General features: G+C 45.9%; 1 protein-coding gene across 1 annotated transcript; it reads left to right on the top strand.

Annotated features, from left to right (window-relative positions):
- Positions 1-434: 434 nt before the first annotated feature.
- FZD5 (frizzled class receptor 5) lies at positions 435-3,266 on the top strand. Its single transcript, XM_012661251.1, has 2 exons — positions 435-563; positions 833-3,266. Exon 2 carries the CDS (start codon positions 1,087-1,089, stop codon positions 2,842-2,844), a length of 1,758 nt encoding a protein of 585 aa, XP_012516705.1. The 5' UTR covers positions 435-563; positions 833-1,086; the 3' UTR covers positions 2,845-3,266.
- Positions 3,267-14,063: the final 10,797 nt, after the last annotated feature.

Raw genomic sequence — 14,063 nt, 5'->3', positions numbered from 1 at the left:
AAGGGTGCAAGAGCGCGTGGGAGGAGCCGAGCCGGGCGCGTCCCGAGAGCGCCGCCACCGCCCCCAGGAGTCCGCTGGAGCGCGGAGCCCCCTGCAGGGGAGGAGGCGAGCGGCGGGCGGGACGCGGCGGCGGGCGCGCACCATGCAGTCCCCGCCGGGCCAGCGCCGGCTGCTCGCGGTGCTGTGAGGCTGCGGGGTCCTCCGGCCGCCGCATCCTGCCTTCCTCCCGCCCAGGTGCTGCCGGGCGCGCTTGCCCTTCGTCCGGCTCCCGGACCCCGGTGGAACGCACGGCCTGCCCCTGCCCTGCTCTGTCTAGATCATGCAGGGGGCCCCTGAGGAGGAGAGGGCGAGTGACCGGTCTGCGCCGCCCATGTTCTGGGGGCGCCCTCCTCTCTGAGACGCCCCCACCTGCTGCCATGTGCCGCCGCCACGGGTACCCAGCCTGTCGCTAAACTTTCCTGGCGCCAGCCGGCTCTGAGTCGCGTTTCTGGGCGGAGTGTCCCGGGGACGGAGAACCCAGGCTGACTGCGGACCATCTGCTCCTCTCGGCGGGATCCGTGGAGGTGAGAGCCTGCGCCTTCCCCTTCTCCTTGTTCTCCGGGTTCATCTGCCTTTTTCCGGAGGGCTGAGCGCTCTGGCCTCGGGGCATAGCCTGGAGGGCCCAGCTAGGAGAGAGAGGGTGGGGGAGTCAGTAGTTTGGTTCCAGGAGGTGGAGGGGAGGAAAAGAGAGGGGTTAACTTAGAGATTTGGGGACCGCCTGCGGGGATCGAGCCGTTGACGCCCCTCTAATAGGGAGTGGTTGCAGTTTTTCTTCTCCCTCTTCTTTTTAAAGAGTCCTTTCTCTGGAATTGGAGCCCTAACCGTCCCTCCCCAGCCCTATCCGGCGAGGAGCTGAGCGCTGCCAGCGGAGGCAGCGCCTTCCCGAAGCAGTTTATCTTTGGACGGATTTCTTTAAAGGAAAAAGAAACCAACAGGTTGCCAGCCCCGGCGCCACACACTGGACGCCAGAGGGGGAAGCCCAGCCGGGATCCCTTTGCCTGCGTTGGCCCCTCTCGGGCTGCTGGAGGCGAGGGGAGGGAGGGGGCGATGGCTCGGCCTGACCCGTCCGCGCCGCCCTCTCTGCTGCTGCTGCTCCTGGCGCAGCTGGCGGGCCGGGCGGCTGCCGCCTCTAAGGCCCCGGTGTGCCAGGAAATCACGGTGCCCATGTGCCGCGGCATCGGCTACAACCTGACGCACATGCCCAACCAGTTCAACCACGACACTCAGGACGAGGCGGGCCTGGAGGTGCACCAGTTCTGGCCGCTGGTGGAAATCCACTGCTCGCCGGACCTGCGCTTCTTCCTGTGCTCCATGTACACGCCCATCTGCCTGCCTGACTACCACAAGCCGCTGCCGCCCTGCCGCTCCGTGTGCGAGCGCGCCAAGGCCGGCTGCTCGCCGCTCATGCGCCAGTACGGCTTTGCCTGGCCCGAGCGCATGAGCTGCGACCGCCTCCCGGTGCTGGGCCGCGACGCCGAGGTCCTGTGCATGGATTACAACCGCAGCGAGGCCACCACTGCGCCCCCCAGGCCCTTCCCGGCCAAGCCCACCCTCTCAGGCCCGCCCGGGGCGCCAGCCTCGGGGGGCGAGTGCGCCGCCGGGGGCCCGTCGGTGTGCAAGTGCCGAGAGCCCTTCGTGCCGATCCTGAAGGAGTCGCACCCGCTCTACAACAAGGTGCGGACGGGCCAGGTGCCCAACTGCGCGGTCCCCTGCTACCAGCCGTCCTTCAGCCCGGACGAGCGCACGTTCGCCACCTTCTGGATTGGCCTGTGGTCGGTGCTGTGCTTCATCTCCACGTCCACCACAGTGGCCACCTTCCTCATTGACATGGAACGCTTCCGCTACCCTGAGCGCCCCATCATCTTCCTGTCAGCCTGCTACCTGTGCGTGTCGCTCGGCTTCCTGGTGCGCCTGGTCGTGGGCCACGCCAGCGTCGCCTGCAGCCGTGAGCACAGCCACATCCACTACGAGACGACAGGGCCCGCGCTGTGCACCGTCGTCTTCCTGCTGGTCTACTTCTTCGGCATGGCCAGCTCCATCTGGTGGGTCATCCTGTCGCTCACCTGGTTCTTGGCGGCCGGCATGAAGTGGGGCAACGAGGCCATCGCGGGCTATGCGCAGTACTTCCACCTGGCCGCGTGGCTTATCCCCAGCGTCAAGTCCATAACGGCGCTGGCACTGAGCTCCGTGGACGGGGACCCGGTGGCCGGCATCTGCTACGTGGGCAACCAGAACCTGAACTCGCTGCGCGGCTTCGTGTTGGGCCCGCTGGTGCTCTACCTGCTGGTGGGCACGCTCTTCCTCCTGGCGGGCTTCGTGTCGCTCTTCCGCATCCGTAGTGTCATCAAGCAGGGTGGCACCAAGACAGACAAGCTGGAGAAGCTGATGATCCGCATCGGCATCTTCACGCTGCTCTACACGGTGCCTGCCAGCATCGTGGTGGCCTGCTACCTGTACGAGCAGCACTACCGCGAGAGCTGGGAGGCGGCCCTCACCTGCGCGTGCCCCGGCCCGGACGGCGGCCAGCCGCGCGCCAAGCCCGAGTACTGGGTGCTCATGCTCAAGTACTTCATGTGCCTCGTGGTGGGCATCACGTCCGGCGTCTGGATCTGGTCCGGCAAGACCGTGGAGTCGTGGCGGCGCTTCACCAGCCGCTGCTGCTGCCGCCCGCGGCGAGGCCACAAGAGCGGCGGCGCGATGGCCGCTGGGGACTACTCCGAGGCGAGCGCGGCGCTCACGGGCAGGACCGGGCCGCCGGGCCCCGCCGCCGCCTACCACAAGCAGGTGTCCCTGTCGCACGTGTAGCAGGCCGCGGCCGGCCGAGGGACCCGGGCCGGGACGTTGAGGGGAGGGCTGGTTTTGTTTGATAGTTTTGCCAAGGTCACTTCCGTTTACCTTCATGGTGCTGATGTCCCCTCCCGGGGCAACTTGGAGAGAGGGAAAAGGAGCGGTTTCCAGGGCGTACCTGTCCCAGTTCTCAGAGGGGCTCAGCTCACGTGTAATTCTATTTTGCGTTTCTTACTACCTTCCTTCGGGGAACCCTCTTTTTAATTTATATGTATTTTTCTTAATTTGTAACTTTGTTGCATTTTGGCAACAAAATTTACCTTTGCTTTGGGGGCTTTACAATCCTAAGGCTGGCGTTGTAATGAAGTTCCACTTGGTTCAAGTTTCTTTGAACTGTGTGGTCTGAATTGGGAAAATGTATTTCCTATACGTGTGTCTTTTTTAAAAATGTGAACAGTGAAAGTTTGGGTTGCTGTGACTGGAAAGTGGTTCCGTGTGCTTTTTCAGCTGGTTTCTCCTTCCATTGCCCACTGTGTCCAAGATGCTTTAAAGTGAGCTGCTGTTTATAGCCCCAAGTCATACCAAGGAGGGGATGGTAACATGGTTAGGGCCTCCCCAAAGCGACAAGGTTAGGGGAGTGCTTAGTGGTTTTGTGTTCATCCTTAGCTCTGCTTAGGGAGCTTTGGCTTTTTTTCTGTAGTGCTTGTAATCATTCTCATTCTTAACAGCACAGGGTTGTGTCTTGAATAAGTTAAAGGAAGCATTATCGAGTGTCTGGTATAAATATATGCCTTAGTGAGAACCTAAGGGATGGTGGTGATTGATTGCGCTTGAATTCTAGACTGGTGAGATGGCAGCTTTGCCCCAAGAGGCAGTGGGTGGTTCTTAATAGGCTTCAGTGATCCCTATTTTTTTTTTTTTTAAAAAAAGAACTTGTGTTATAATTTGGATAAAAGTATAAAACTCTCTTCTCCTGGAAGTACTGAGTGATAGTTGCTAAAGGGGGCTACTTTTAGATGTAAGGACTAAAATGGATATACTTCCAGTAATTAAAGTAAATTTCCAACACTTATCTGCTCCCCTCAGCTCCACCTCCTTTATCATGTTAAACAGTCTTTTTGCTTTTCTTATTCCTCCTCTCCTGGAGAGCTGTGATTAGAAACCACACCCACCCTTGAATGAAGTGCTTGAACTGGGGGAGGGAGGCTGGCTACCTGTGAACAAACACTGGCTGCAGTGAGGGAAAATAAATGTCCCTGGACTTTGGACTAGTTTATAACCAGATATTCTAAAAGCAGCAAGACATTGCTCTCTGGAATCTCTGAAAACAAATGAGACCCATAACATGCTTACATAAGCTTTTAAAATATGGATCAGTGTAATAATGCCATCACAAGAGGGAAGCTCCTTTTTTCACCCCCACTTCTATATTTTTCTTTTCCTCCTCTTCTGAGAAAGCCTGTATGTTGATGATTATACACACACACACACACACACACACACACACACACACACACACGCTCTTTGCTATTAGAGAATTCAGTTTACTTTACTAATCTGTTTAACTATTCCTTCATTCATATATGAAAGCCTGTATATTGATGAATATACACACATACTCACAGAGGTTTCTTTGCTATTAGAGAATTCTGTTTGCTTTTCTAATCTGTTTAACCATTCATTCATGAAGAGTGTGAGGCCATTACTGGGGAAGGGGGTGACAGTGCATCTGCCAGCAAAATACCAATGGCCAGGATTGAGTGGGGACTAAATTTAGGAAGCTGAAATGGCCAAAGCAGTTAAAATTTGAGAAAGCCTCCCTAGGAAAACCACTGGAGTCTAAACATTTGCACCTCGTTTATACCAAAGTTGGGGAAAATAAAATTTAAGCCTGGGTCAGTTTTTACTTCATGGATTTTAAGTAGACAAATGCACAGTTCCCATAGGGAATTTAAACACTTGCTGGTCGGAGAAACCTAGTTTTAAGGACTCTCAAAAGCTGTTCACATTTATAAAAATGCACTGCTCTTACACAACTTATCCTCTGAATCAAAATTAAAATTTCAGTGGATTTGACAAAGCCAAGTACACATAGCTACAGAACTTTGTGCCTATCTTATTTCTCTGCTTATTCTAGAAAGAAGCCTCTTCCTAGAATCTTGAAATAAATCCCCTATTTGAGTGCCAGTTCCTCTCCTGTTTTTCAAATGACCTTTTCTGATCACCTTGAACTCTTTTCTCATTTGTCTTCCCAGAACGCCTTCAGTCATCGTGCCTGATTTGGGTTGTCCCCCTCTCCTTCCTTTTCTTTGTGGAGGAATCCAGAAGTGATGGGCAGTGTACCCAAAAGTTGTGGGATGAAGAGGATGAAGTGGATGAAAGTGATTTTCTTCATGTTTAAAAAAATTTTTTTAAATTTTAGCAACATACTAAACCTAAAAAGAACAACTAACTTGCTTAAAAAATAAGAGTGGAAACAAAGGCTGCTAAGCGCAAGGGGAGGCAATGTAAGTAAGGCTTTTTGGGAGTTTAGTGCCAGGCCAACTTTCAGAGGTACTACTGTTATGTCTCGATTCTCAACGCTCATCTCCCTCTCTCTTCCCTCATCCCCTAAAAAAAAGAGACGAAGATAAAGCCTACCTGTTTCCCTAAAAGTCTTGCTAATGTCGGCCACCCCAGGGGAGGAAAACTGGATCTATGTATATATGGCCTCCTCCTGTTTCCATCTATATACTTATTTCCCTCTGATTTGCATTTTATTATGAAAACAAGTCATGCTTATGAAAACAATTGTAAAATGAAAGGTTATGGGGTAGTTCAGCAACTTTTTCACAGCTAGCCTTGAGAAGCTGGGGAGGACTTGAGGCCCAGTTTAGTCTCTTATGTACAGCTTCAGGGCTGTCCCTTTCTCAGTTCAATTTTAAGCAATGTCTCACTTCATAGATTAGGGGGTTAGGATTCAGACAGGTGTCTAAATAAACTAGTGGTACCTCTCAGTGAATCAGATTAACCAGATTTTAGAAAGTCTTTTTAATTTATATTATTTCCCTCCTCACATTTTGAAGTTGACTAAATTGGCTGGAAATAATTTTTCTTGGTGCCTTATTGGTTTATTCTTGCAAACCTTTGTCCTATTTTCATGTGACCATTGCCAGCGATCAGGGCCTGTGTGCGTGTGTTGTGTGTAATTGTGTGCGTGTACAAGCTTAAATAGTGTGCCGACAGCACTGTTTCAGAATTGGTATTCATTAGGCTGTTTCCTCCTGGGCCAGGGCTGCACTAATCCTGACACTGGCTGCCAGGAGAAAACTTCATGGATCACACACCGAACCTTAATAGCAGCATCCGTGACCTGCACTCTCCAGCACAGAATGGGAACCCCAGAGCTAGGAAATGTAGTTGTATATTTTAATGAACTGCTACCCCTGCTTTCACTTTTGCCCTCTACAGAAAGACCAAGGGGTGGGGGGAGGAAGGAGGGACAAAGCTTTGAATAACTACTTTCCAACACTGAATGTGGCAAACAGGCCAGAGAACATCACACATGTAGGCAGGTGTGTGGGACAGTGGCTAAGAATTGCCTGTTCCCTCCGCATTGCCCTTTCTTGTCTCCAAAGTCCAATCAAGTGATCCTGGGAAAGAAATCTGCCTGGGTTGGGGAGGATGGTTCTGAAAGAAGAAACTACCAAGACATTAAAGAAGGGTGAAGGGTAGGCAAGATATAAGTAAGTAACCTGACTCAACTCTCAAAAGCTTCTAGCAGTTTGATGACAATTACAGGATTTATTTCAGCCAGAATAATGTCTGTTTGTGGTACATCATTTAAGACAATATTACTTCATATTGTTACAAATTGTATAGTATGTATGTTCTGTGGATGTGTATATACATAATATATATTATATATATGAGAGATTTAGTGACTTTTGATACGGGTTTGGTGCAGGTGAATTTATTACTGAGCCAAATGAGGCACATACCGAGTCAGTAGTTCGAGTCCAGGGCATTCAATACTTTTTATGATTTCCATATATGTATGGTGCCTGTCTCATGCAGTATAGTCACTGTCATGTTAAATCCAGAACTTACAAATCAGAGCCAGCGATATTTTATTTGTAGACAATCAACTTGAATCTATAAATTATTACTGGCAGATGATAATAATTCTGAATCCATAACACTAACAAAAGCAAACCCAGAGCATCTTGATAAGAAGTTTTTGTTTTTGTTTTGTTCCTGGGAGTCAGGAGAATGGCAGTTGTATGTGGTTATGTTAGTCTTAAGATAATTCGTTGACCTTATTATTTCAGAATAATTTTGTATGTATTATATTTGTGGGAAGGTAAAATAATGGTTTGAGATTTTTTTATCAAATATGGAGATTAGTTATTTATGAACAACAAAGAAATGTCTATTTTTGTTTCTTTGTTCCCAATTAATGTAGATAAATTTTAAAATGCATTAAAGCGATGGTAAAGAAAATAAAAAGATGCTGTAGATGTCTTTTTCTCCTCATGTTTTTATGGAGAGACACACTGCTTTCTAAGAGTATCTGAGGAGAGAAGTACTTAAAATATAAGCAGCAAAAATTTTACTAGTAAGTGAAATCCAGCACATTCCAATCACCAGAAGCAGAACTAATTAAAGCATGTTTTACTTGAATATACGTCCTAGGGTTTTCCTGCCAATCCTGCATTTGTTTCATGATTCACTTGAAGAAATGAAGGGAGGTACACGGAAGAACAGAGACATTGCCTGAGATTGCATTCCATTTTATAAACCCTCCGTTTACACTGAACCTACTTGAATAGAGATGGTGCTGTTCTGTGTGCCTGGCTGGAGGGAGGGTCTCCCAAAACTTTTGCAGCAGTTGGATCCACAACTTGGTATTGAGCTGAAAAAGTTTGTACCAAGCCAAGATGAGAAGGTAGAACCTGATTTAGGGTTGGCTCCTCCGTGATAATCTGGACAGATGCTTCGTAAACCTGAGACACTATTGTCACACTACCTTCTACTGATGCTGCTTTGGTAAAATGCAGAGTAGCCACCAATCCAGCAAACGACACCTCATTTTAATGCCTGGTGTGTCAATGTCCTCCAGCAAAGCCCTGAGATGTAAGAATGTGGGAGCACATGGGTAATTAGGAACTTAAAATGTTTAGGGAAGACAACACAAACCCAGTAAGAGGTGAGTTAGCAACGTGGAAGTATGCAATTCAATGTCAGTGTGAGAGCGCTGTGAACTTTATTAGATTGTTGGGAGAAGCAGACGAGAAAATACAGTAGTTGAGCTGAGTCCTGAGAGAAGAGCAAGTGTACCTGACATGTGCAGGACTACAGCCAGCACATCGTCCCCAGGCTTTCTCATTGCTCATTCCCCTCCAGCGGAAAAGGACAGGGTAGGGGACGGGGGCAAAGTCACAGGCTGGAGCAGAAACTCTAGGTGTTGGACTTAGAAAGCTGGCGAAATAGGTGGGCCCAGGGTAATATTGGTAATAACGCTTCCTTTAGTGATTTAGTTAGAGAGCTCTGTAGTTGTAACAGATGGAAACGGTGAAGCGGCAAACTGGTTATGAGCAGACTTGGGAGCCAGGCTGACTGGGGGTTTAATCCCAGCTCCACCATTTACGGGCTGTGTGATCCTGGACACTTAACCTCTTAGTGTCTCAGTTTTCTCATCTGTGAAAAGGGCATAATAACAGTACTTAGAGTTCAGAAGATTTAAAGGATTAAATCAGGCTACGGCAAGGAAGGAGCAGCTGTTCAGACATGGAATGGGAAAGGAATTGAGAGACTAGGTTTTCAAATTTGAATCCGCATAAGAATCATTTGGGGTTCCTGTTCAAAATGTAGATTCCCAGGCCTCAGCTCCAGGAACTGAGATTCAGTAGCTCTGGGGCCCACGAATCTATTTTTTAAAAAAATAATCTTTCAATTTTGTAATAATTTAGATTTACAAAAAACGTTGCCAAGATAATTCAGAGTTTCTGTATGCCCCTTACCCATTTCCCACTAATGTTAACATGTTATCATGGCACATTCATTAAAACTAACAAGTCAACGTTGGCACATTACAATTAACCCCAGACTTCATCAGATTTTCCACTAATGTTCTTTATCTGTTCCAGGAGCCAATCCAGGATACCACACTGCATTTAGAGAAGCTTCATTTTTCACAGGCTCTTTGAACTGATGAGAGGCAGGTGGGCTGGGCACCTCATCTTGAGAAACACTGGGACATTTAAAGGACTGAAGTCAAGTTGCCCCATCCCCAAGCTGGGGGGATGAATGCAATTTCGAAGCAGAAGGGAATATACTGGTGGAGGAGGTGGATATAGGAGGTTGATTTTAGAGTTAAGAGATGGAATCCCCTCCATTAGATGAGAGGGTTACCTTAAAGACAAGGCATCCAATGCCAGATGAAATAGGTTTTGGAAGATGAGAATGCCACCTAGTCCTCAGCTGAGACTGAGAATAGATAAGGAGGGTTGTGAGCAGGTCAAGAGAATTCGTAAGTCAGTAAGTTGGGAACAGCTGCTTTAGGGAACACAGGAGGGCTCAAGTAGGTGATTAAAGGAGATTACAGGAGGCCAGTTAGCCTGGGAGCCATATAAAACCTGCATTTCCTGAAACCCGGTACTAATGCTTTGGAAGTGAGTCACGGTAGCTACCATCAAGCATTGCTACGTGGGAAGCTGGCAGGAAAGGTGAGGGTGAAGCTGGGATGCTTTTGTTGAGGGAGGGTCTTAAGGCACTTGGCTGAAGCAGGGGGTGGACAAAACACTGCAAGCCCTGCCTTTGGAAGCGTCAGTTCTCATAATGAGGAGATACGGGAACCACCATCTTGGGGGTGGCAGGTAAAGGTTTGTAGAATTGAGAATGTTAAGAAGATGAAGCAATAGATTTTTTTTTTCTTTTAAAGCTAGCAGACTAATCTGGGAATCCTTTGAGGTCTTTTGAAATATATACTACTACTATATGAGGACCTTAGGTTCTGAGACTATCACTGAATTTTCCTAATCACATTCAAATTACTTAGCTCCCTTATAGCAGTTATAGTATCACCTAACCTGTTCCTTTTGAAAGAATGTTAACTTTTTTTCATTGGACTCAGGATTCCTCTTAATTTCTGTACTGTTTCACTTTTCCAGTTAGTTGTTCTTCCTGCACCCTAGAGATCCTAAACCACAAACTGGTGTCCTTAAAATTTATTTCACATTAAGTACATGTGCTCTCACTTGCCAAACCCATTTAAAATAGTTCAGTGGAAATTGCCTTAGAAACCAAACAGACGGCTCCTGTGTACTAGGGGAACAGGCTTTCCCGAAGGGCTCCTAGAGCTTCTGTATTGCTTGCTGGCACAAGACAGGCCTGACCAGGTCCATAAGTGGCTGGCAGTTAGACTTTAGGTAATCTATCCTTAACTTAATAGATGCTGGGTGTAATCTACAGATTCTGCATAGAAACTGGCACTTACCTGGGAGGTTGTTCTGCTAGCTGTCAAGTGCCTTTCCAAGCAGTTCTGCACTCAACAGTGCAGCTTCTAGGTGAATTAACAGTCAAGTCACAGTCATCTCAAGGTAAGGTTAGGGACAAGGGTTGGGCGATGAAAGATTTTAACTAACCTGCATACTGTAGCTAAACTAGTTTCCGGAAACACTGCATAATATGAATACGGAATGAAGACTGAATTGCTTGACAGTTAAAATTGGCTGTTGGCATTTTTAAGTCAAGGAATAATGTATTTATAAATGTAGGAAAACTGGCCAGGCGCAGTGGCTCACTCCTGTAATCCTAGCACTCTGGGAGGCCGAGGCGGGAGGATCGTTTGAGCTCAGGAGTTCAAGACCAGCCTGAGCAAGAGTGAGACCCCCGTCTCTATTAAAAAAAATAGAAATAAATTAGCTGGACAACTAAAAATAAATAGAAAAAATTAGCCGGGCCTGGTGGCACATGCCTGTAGTCCCATCTACTCAAGAGGTTGAGGCAGTAGGATTGCTTGAGCCCAGGAGTTTGAGGTTGCTGTGAGCTAGGCTGACGCCACAGCACTCTAGCCCGGGTAACAGAGCGAGACTCTACCTCCAAAAAAAAAAAAAAGAATTGTAGGAAAACTAGACCAAGAAATGAGCCTTGAGCTGTTATAAAACCAGGATTTAGTGCTGTTGGATTTCAATAATGTATAGGCCTACAAGGTACATAAAGAGGAAATGTCAAAGGGCCAGGATGAAGTTTTTCTTTAACCAGAAACAATGGGCATGGTTGTCTTAGGATGAACCATATGAAACTGATAAGAAACCATTTTGATCTACAAAAAATAGCAATTTCATTTGGTTCCGATATGTATTTCAGATCTTTGTCTTTCCGTTGTGAAGAAGATATAAAACTTTACAATATATATACCAGAGTTAGTTTCATTGAGATCTGTATTACAATAGTTTAAAAAACTAAAAATGAAAATGACTTTGGGTCCAGGGAGTCAGATATTCAGTCCTACGTTAGGGAACAAATCTTTGCTAGGTATAGAACTCTGAGAAAACTGCCACAGTTACCACCCTACTAGCAACTTAGTTTCCAGGACCCATAACATTTGTCAGAAACCCTACCCACTTTCAGTAACATTTATATTCTCATCCTAAACTGACCCAATTTCTCATTTATCAAAATGGCTGTATTGCCTTCTCGAATTACAACCAAAGGGGGAAGAGCAATTTTAGTGATACTTATTCTCCCCACAGATTCATGTCCAGTGTTCCTCTCCCAACCTTTTTAAGCCTTGACCACTCATTTATGTTAGCATTTCTGCTAATGACTGGCATATGATAGGGTGCAAACCATCTTGTAATAAAGCGATTCATATTTTCCTTCTAAATTAAATCAGATCACTTATCCTAATCAGCAATTTATTACGAACAAAATGATCAGTTATTTAAAGATTTGACCTTAGGCAATCAAGAATTAAAGTGGATGAAAATATAGCAATACTGTCAGGATTCGGTGAGAATTGCTGAAGTTAAGTGGTTAGACTCTTCGTTCTAAAGAAACCTAACAGTGACTTGGTATTATTTTTAACTGAAATGTAAGTTTGAAAGCAGCATGTTGGCCAGGCACGGTGTCTCACACCTTGAGCCCAGGAGTTGGAGGTTACAGTGAACTGTGATTATAGCCACTGCACTCCAGCCCGGGCAACAGAGCTAGACCCTGTGTCTTTAGAAAAGAACAGAACGCGTTAAAGTCAAATTATGTGGCCTGTTTTAAGTCACCCTCTTTCAGTAACCCTAATTCTAGTTCTTGTCCTTCCATTCTCTTTCCCGTTTAACTGTTTGAAAACCTCGAATACCTCTTGTTCTAATTCTACACTTGTCCTGTAATTCCTTCCTCTTTGGTACATTTGACTTAAATTCTAATGTGCTCTTCCCTCTTAGGCACAATAACCAATTATTCAAAGATGTCATCTAACATACTGTGCCACTAAGAACTGTGACTACTGATTTAAGTGTAATAAGTTATCTTCAGGTTATGAATGGTCAGTTTAAAAATGCTTTAAGACATATCAAGACTGACTTAAAACATTTAAGGTAGGCAGAGATGTAATGCTATGTGAATAGAAGTGTTACAAATGCACTAGCCATATTTTAATTAAAATAGATTTATTAGCTTTCTTTTAATATAAACATGAGAAATAAAAACCACATAAATGTAGCATTCTTTTCAAAATAAAACTGCAATCAATACTTGAAACTCCAAGCTCTGAACAATGTTTTTTTGAGGTGGTAGATTGTAATGTCATTTATGTCTCTGTCCTTTAGAAATGATGGAGCCTGCAGCACTCAATGTAATGTGAAGCATTGCTGTATTGAGAGGAAGTATTCCTGGCCCAGAAATGTTTTGTTTACAGGCAAGATTCCTAGGATTACATTTGAGAAAGTAGGAGAAATAAATTTCACAAGTTGAGAACACTAATCTTTTTTCAATATTTCAAATTTAGGTGACATTGTTACCAGTCTTCTAAAATTTACTCCCTGCCCTTTAAAGCCTGAAGTAAGTGTTCCTAAGGCTTACGTAAGTTCTTTCTTAAATAGCAGGTCTTAACCTGGCTGTAGGTGTCCCATTTTAACATGTAGAATAAAAAAGCTGTTTCATATCACCTACTACTATTAGGGTCCAATTCCTTTAAATTTATTAAATATAAATTAACACTTCTCTTCATAATCTTCCTTTACCAAATCTAGAAAAAGAAACTTAGGTGGGTGATCAAAACAGGTAGTGCACAGTCCTACGAGGAACTACTTTTAAAACGGGTGCTTCTAATGGAGATACAAGGTAATCCAAAAGTCTTAGTGTAATTTTAAGCTTTGATACTTGTAGAAATAGAAATTTATTTTTATTTCTTTTGAAGTTTTTTTTTTTCAAAACTAAGTATCAAAAAAAAAATTTTGAGTAGCTGGGGCTACAGGTACAAACTACCTCACCTGGCTTAGTTTTGCAAATATTGAATATCAAGCTTTTAATTTTTTTGTTTCAATGTCTGCCATCTTCAAGAGGGACTGAAGGCCGGGCATGGCGACTCACGCCTGTAATCCTAGCACTCTGGGAGGCTGAGTTGGGAAGACAGCTCGAGCTCAGGAGTTTAAGACCAGCCTAAGCAAGAGCAAGATCCCGCCTCTACTAAAAATAGAAAAATTAGCCAGGTGTCATGGTGTGCACCTGTAGTCCCAGGTATTCTGGAGGCTGATGCAGGAGGATTGCTTGAGCCCACGAGTTTGAGGTTGCAGTGAGCTATGATGATGCCACTGCACTCTACCCAGGGGCAACAGAGTGAGACTGTCTCAAATTAAAAAAAAATAAAAGTGGCTGAAACAAAAATTAAAAGCTTAATATTCAGGAATCAGGCACCTACAGGCACAAACCTATAGTCCCAGCCACTTGCCAGGCTGTGGCAAGAGGACTGCTTGAGGCCAGGAGTTTGAGGCTGCAGTATGCTATGACTGTACCTGTGAAGAGCCCCTGCACTCCAACCTAGGTAACACAGCAAGAGACCATCTCTTAAAAAGAGAAAGAAAGAAAAAAAGAAATAAACTTCCGAATGATGTTTGGTATAGGTTTATAGCATTTATACTTCTGCTGCAGTGCCTTGGAGGGCCCAAGCACACCATATTAAAGCACAACACTGCTCAGAAGCTGCCAGGACACCTTGTGTTTCACTATTTTTTCATTATCATTGGACCACCATGTTGGTT

This window comes from Propithecus coquereli, unplaced genomic scaffold, assembly GCF_000956105.1.
Source record: "Propithecus coquereli isolate 6110/MARCELLA unplaced genomic scaffold, Pcoq_1.0 Scaffold70, whole genome shotgun sequence".
In the NCBI taxonomy this organism is placed as follows: domain Eukaryota; kingdom Metazoa; phylum Chordata; class Mammalia; order Primates; family Indriidae; genus Propithecus; species Propithecus coquereli.
The sequence above is the reverse complement of the archived record's forward strand: the minus strand, read 5'-3'. Positions and strand labels throughout refer to the sequence as shown.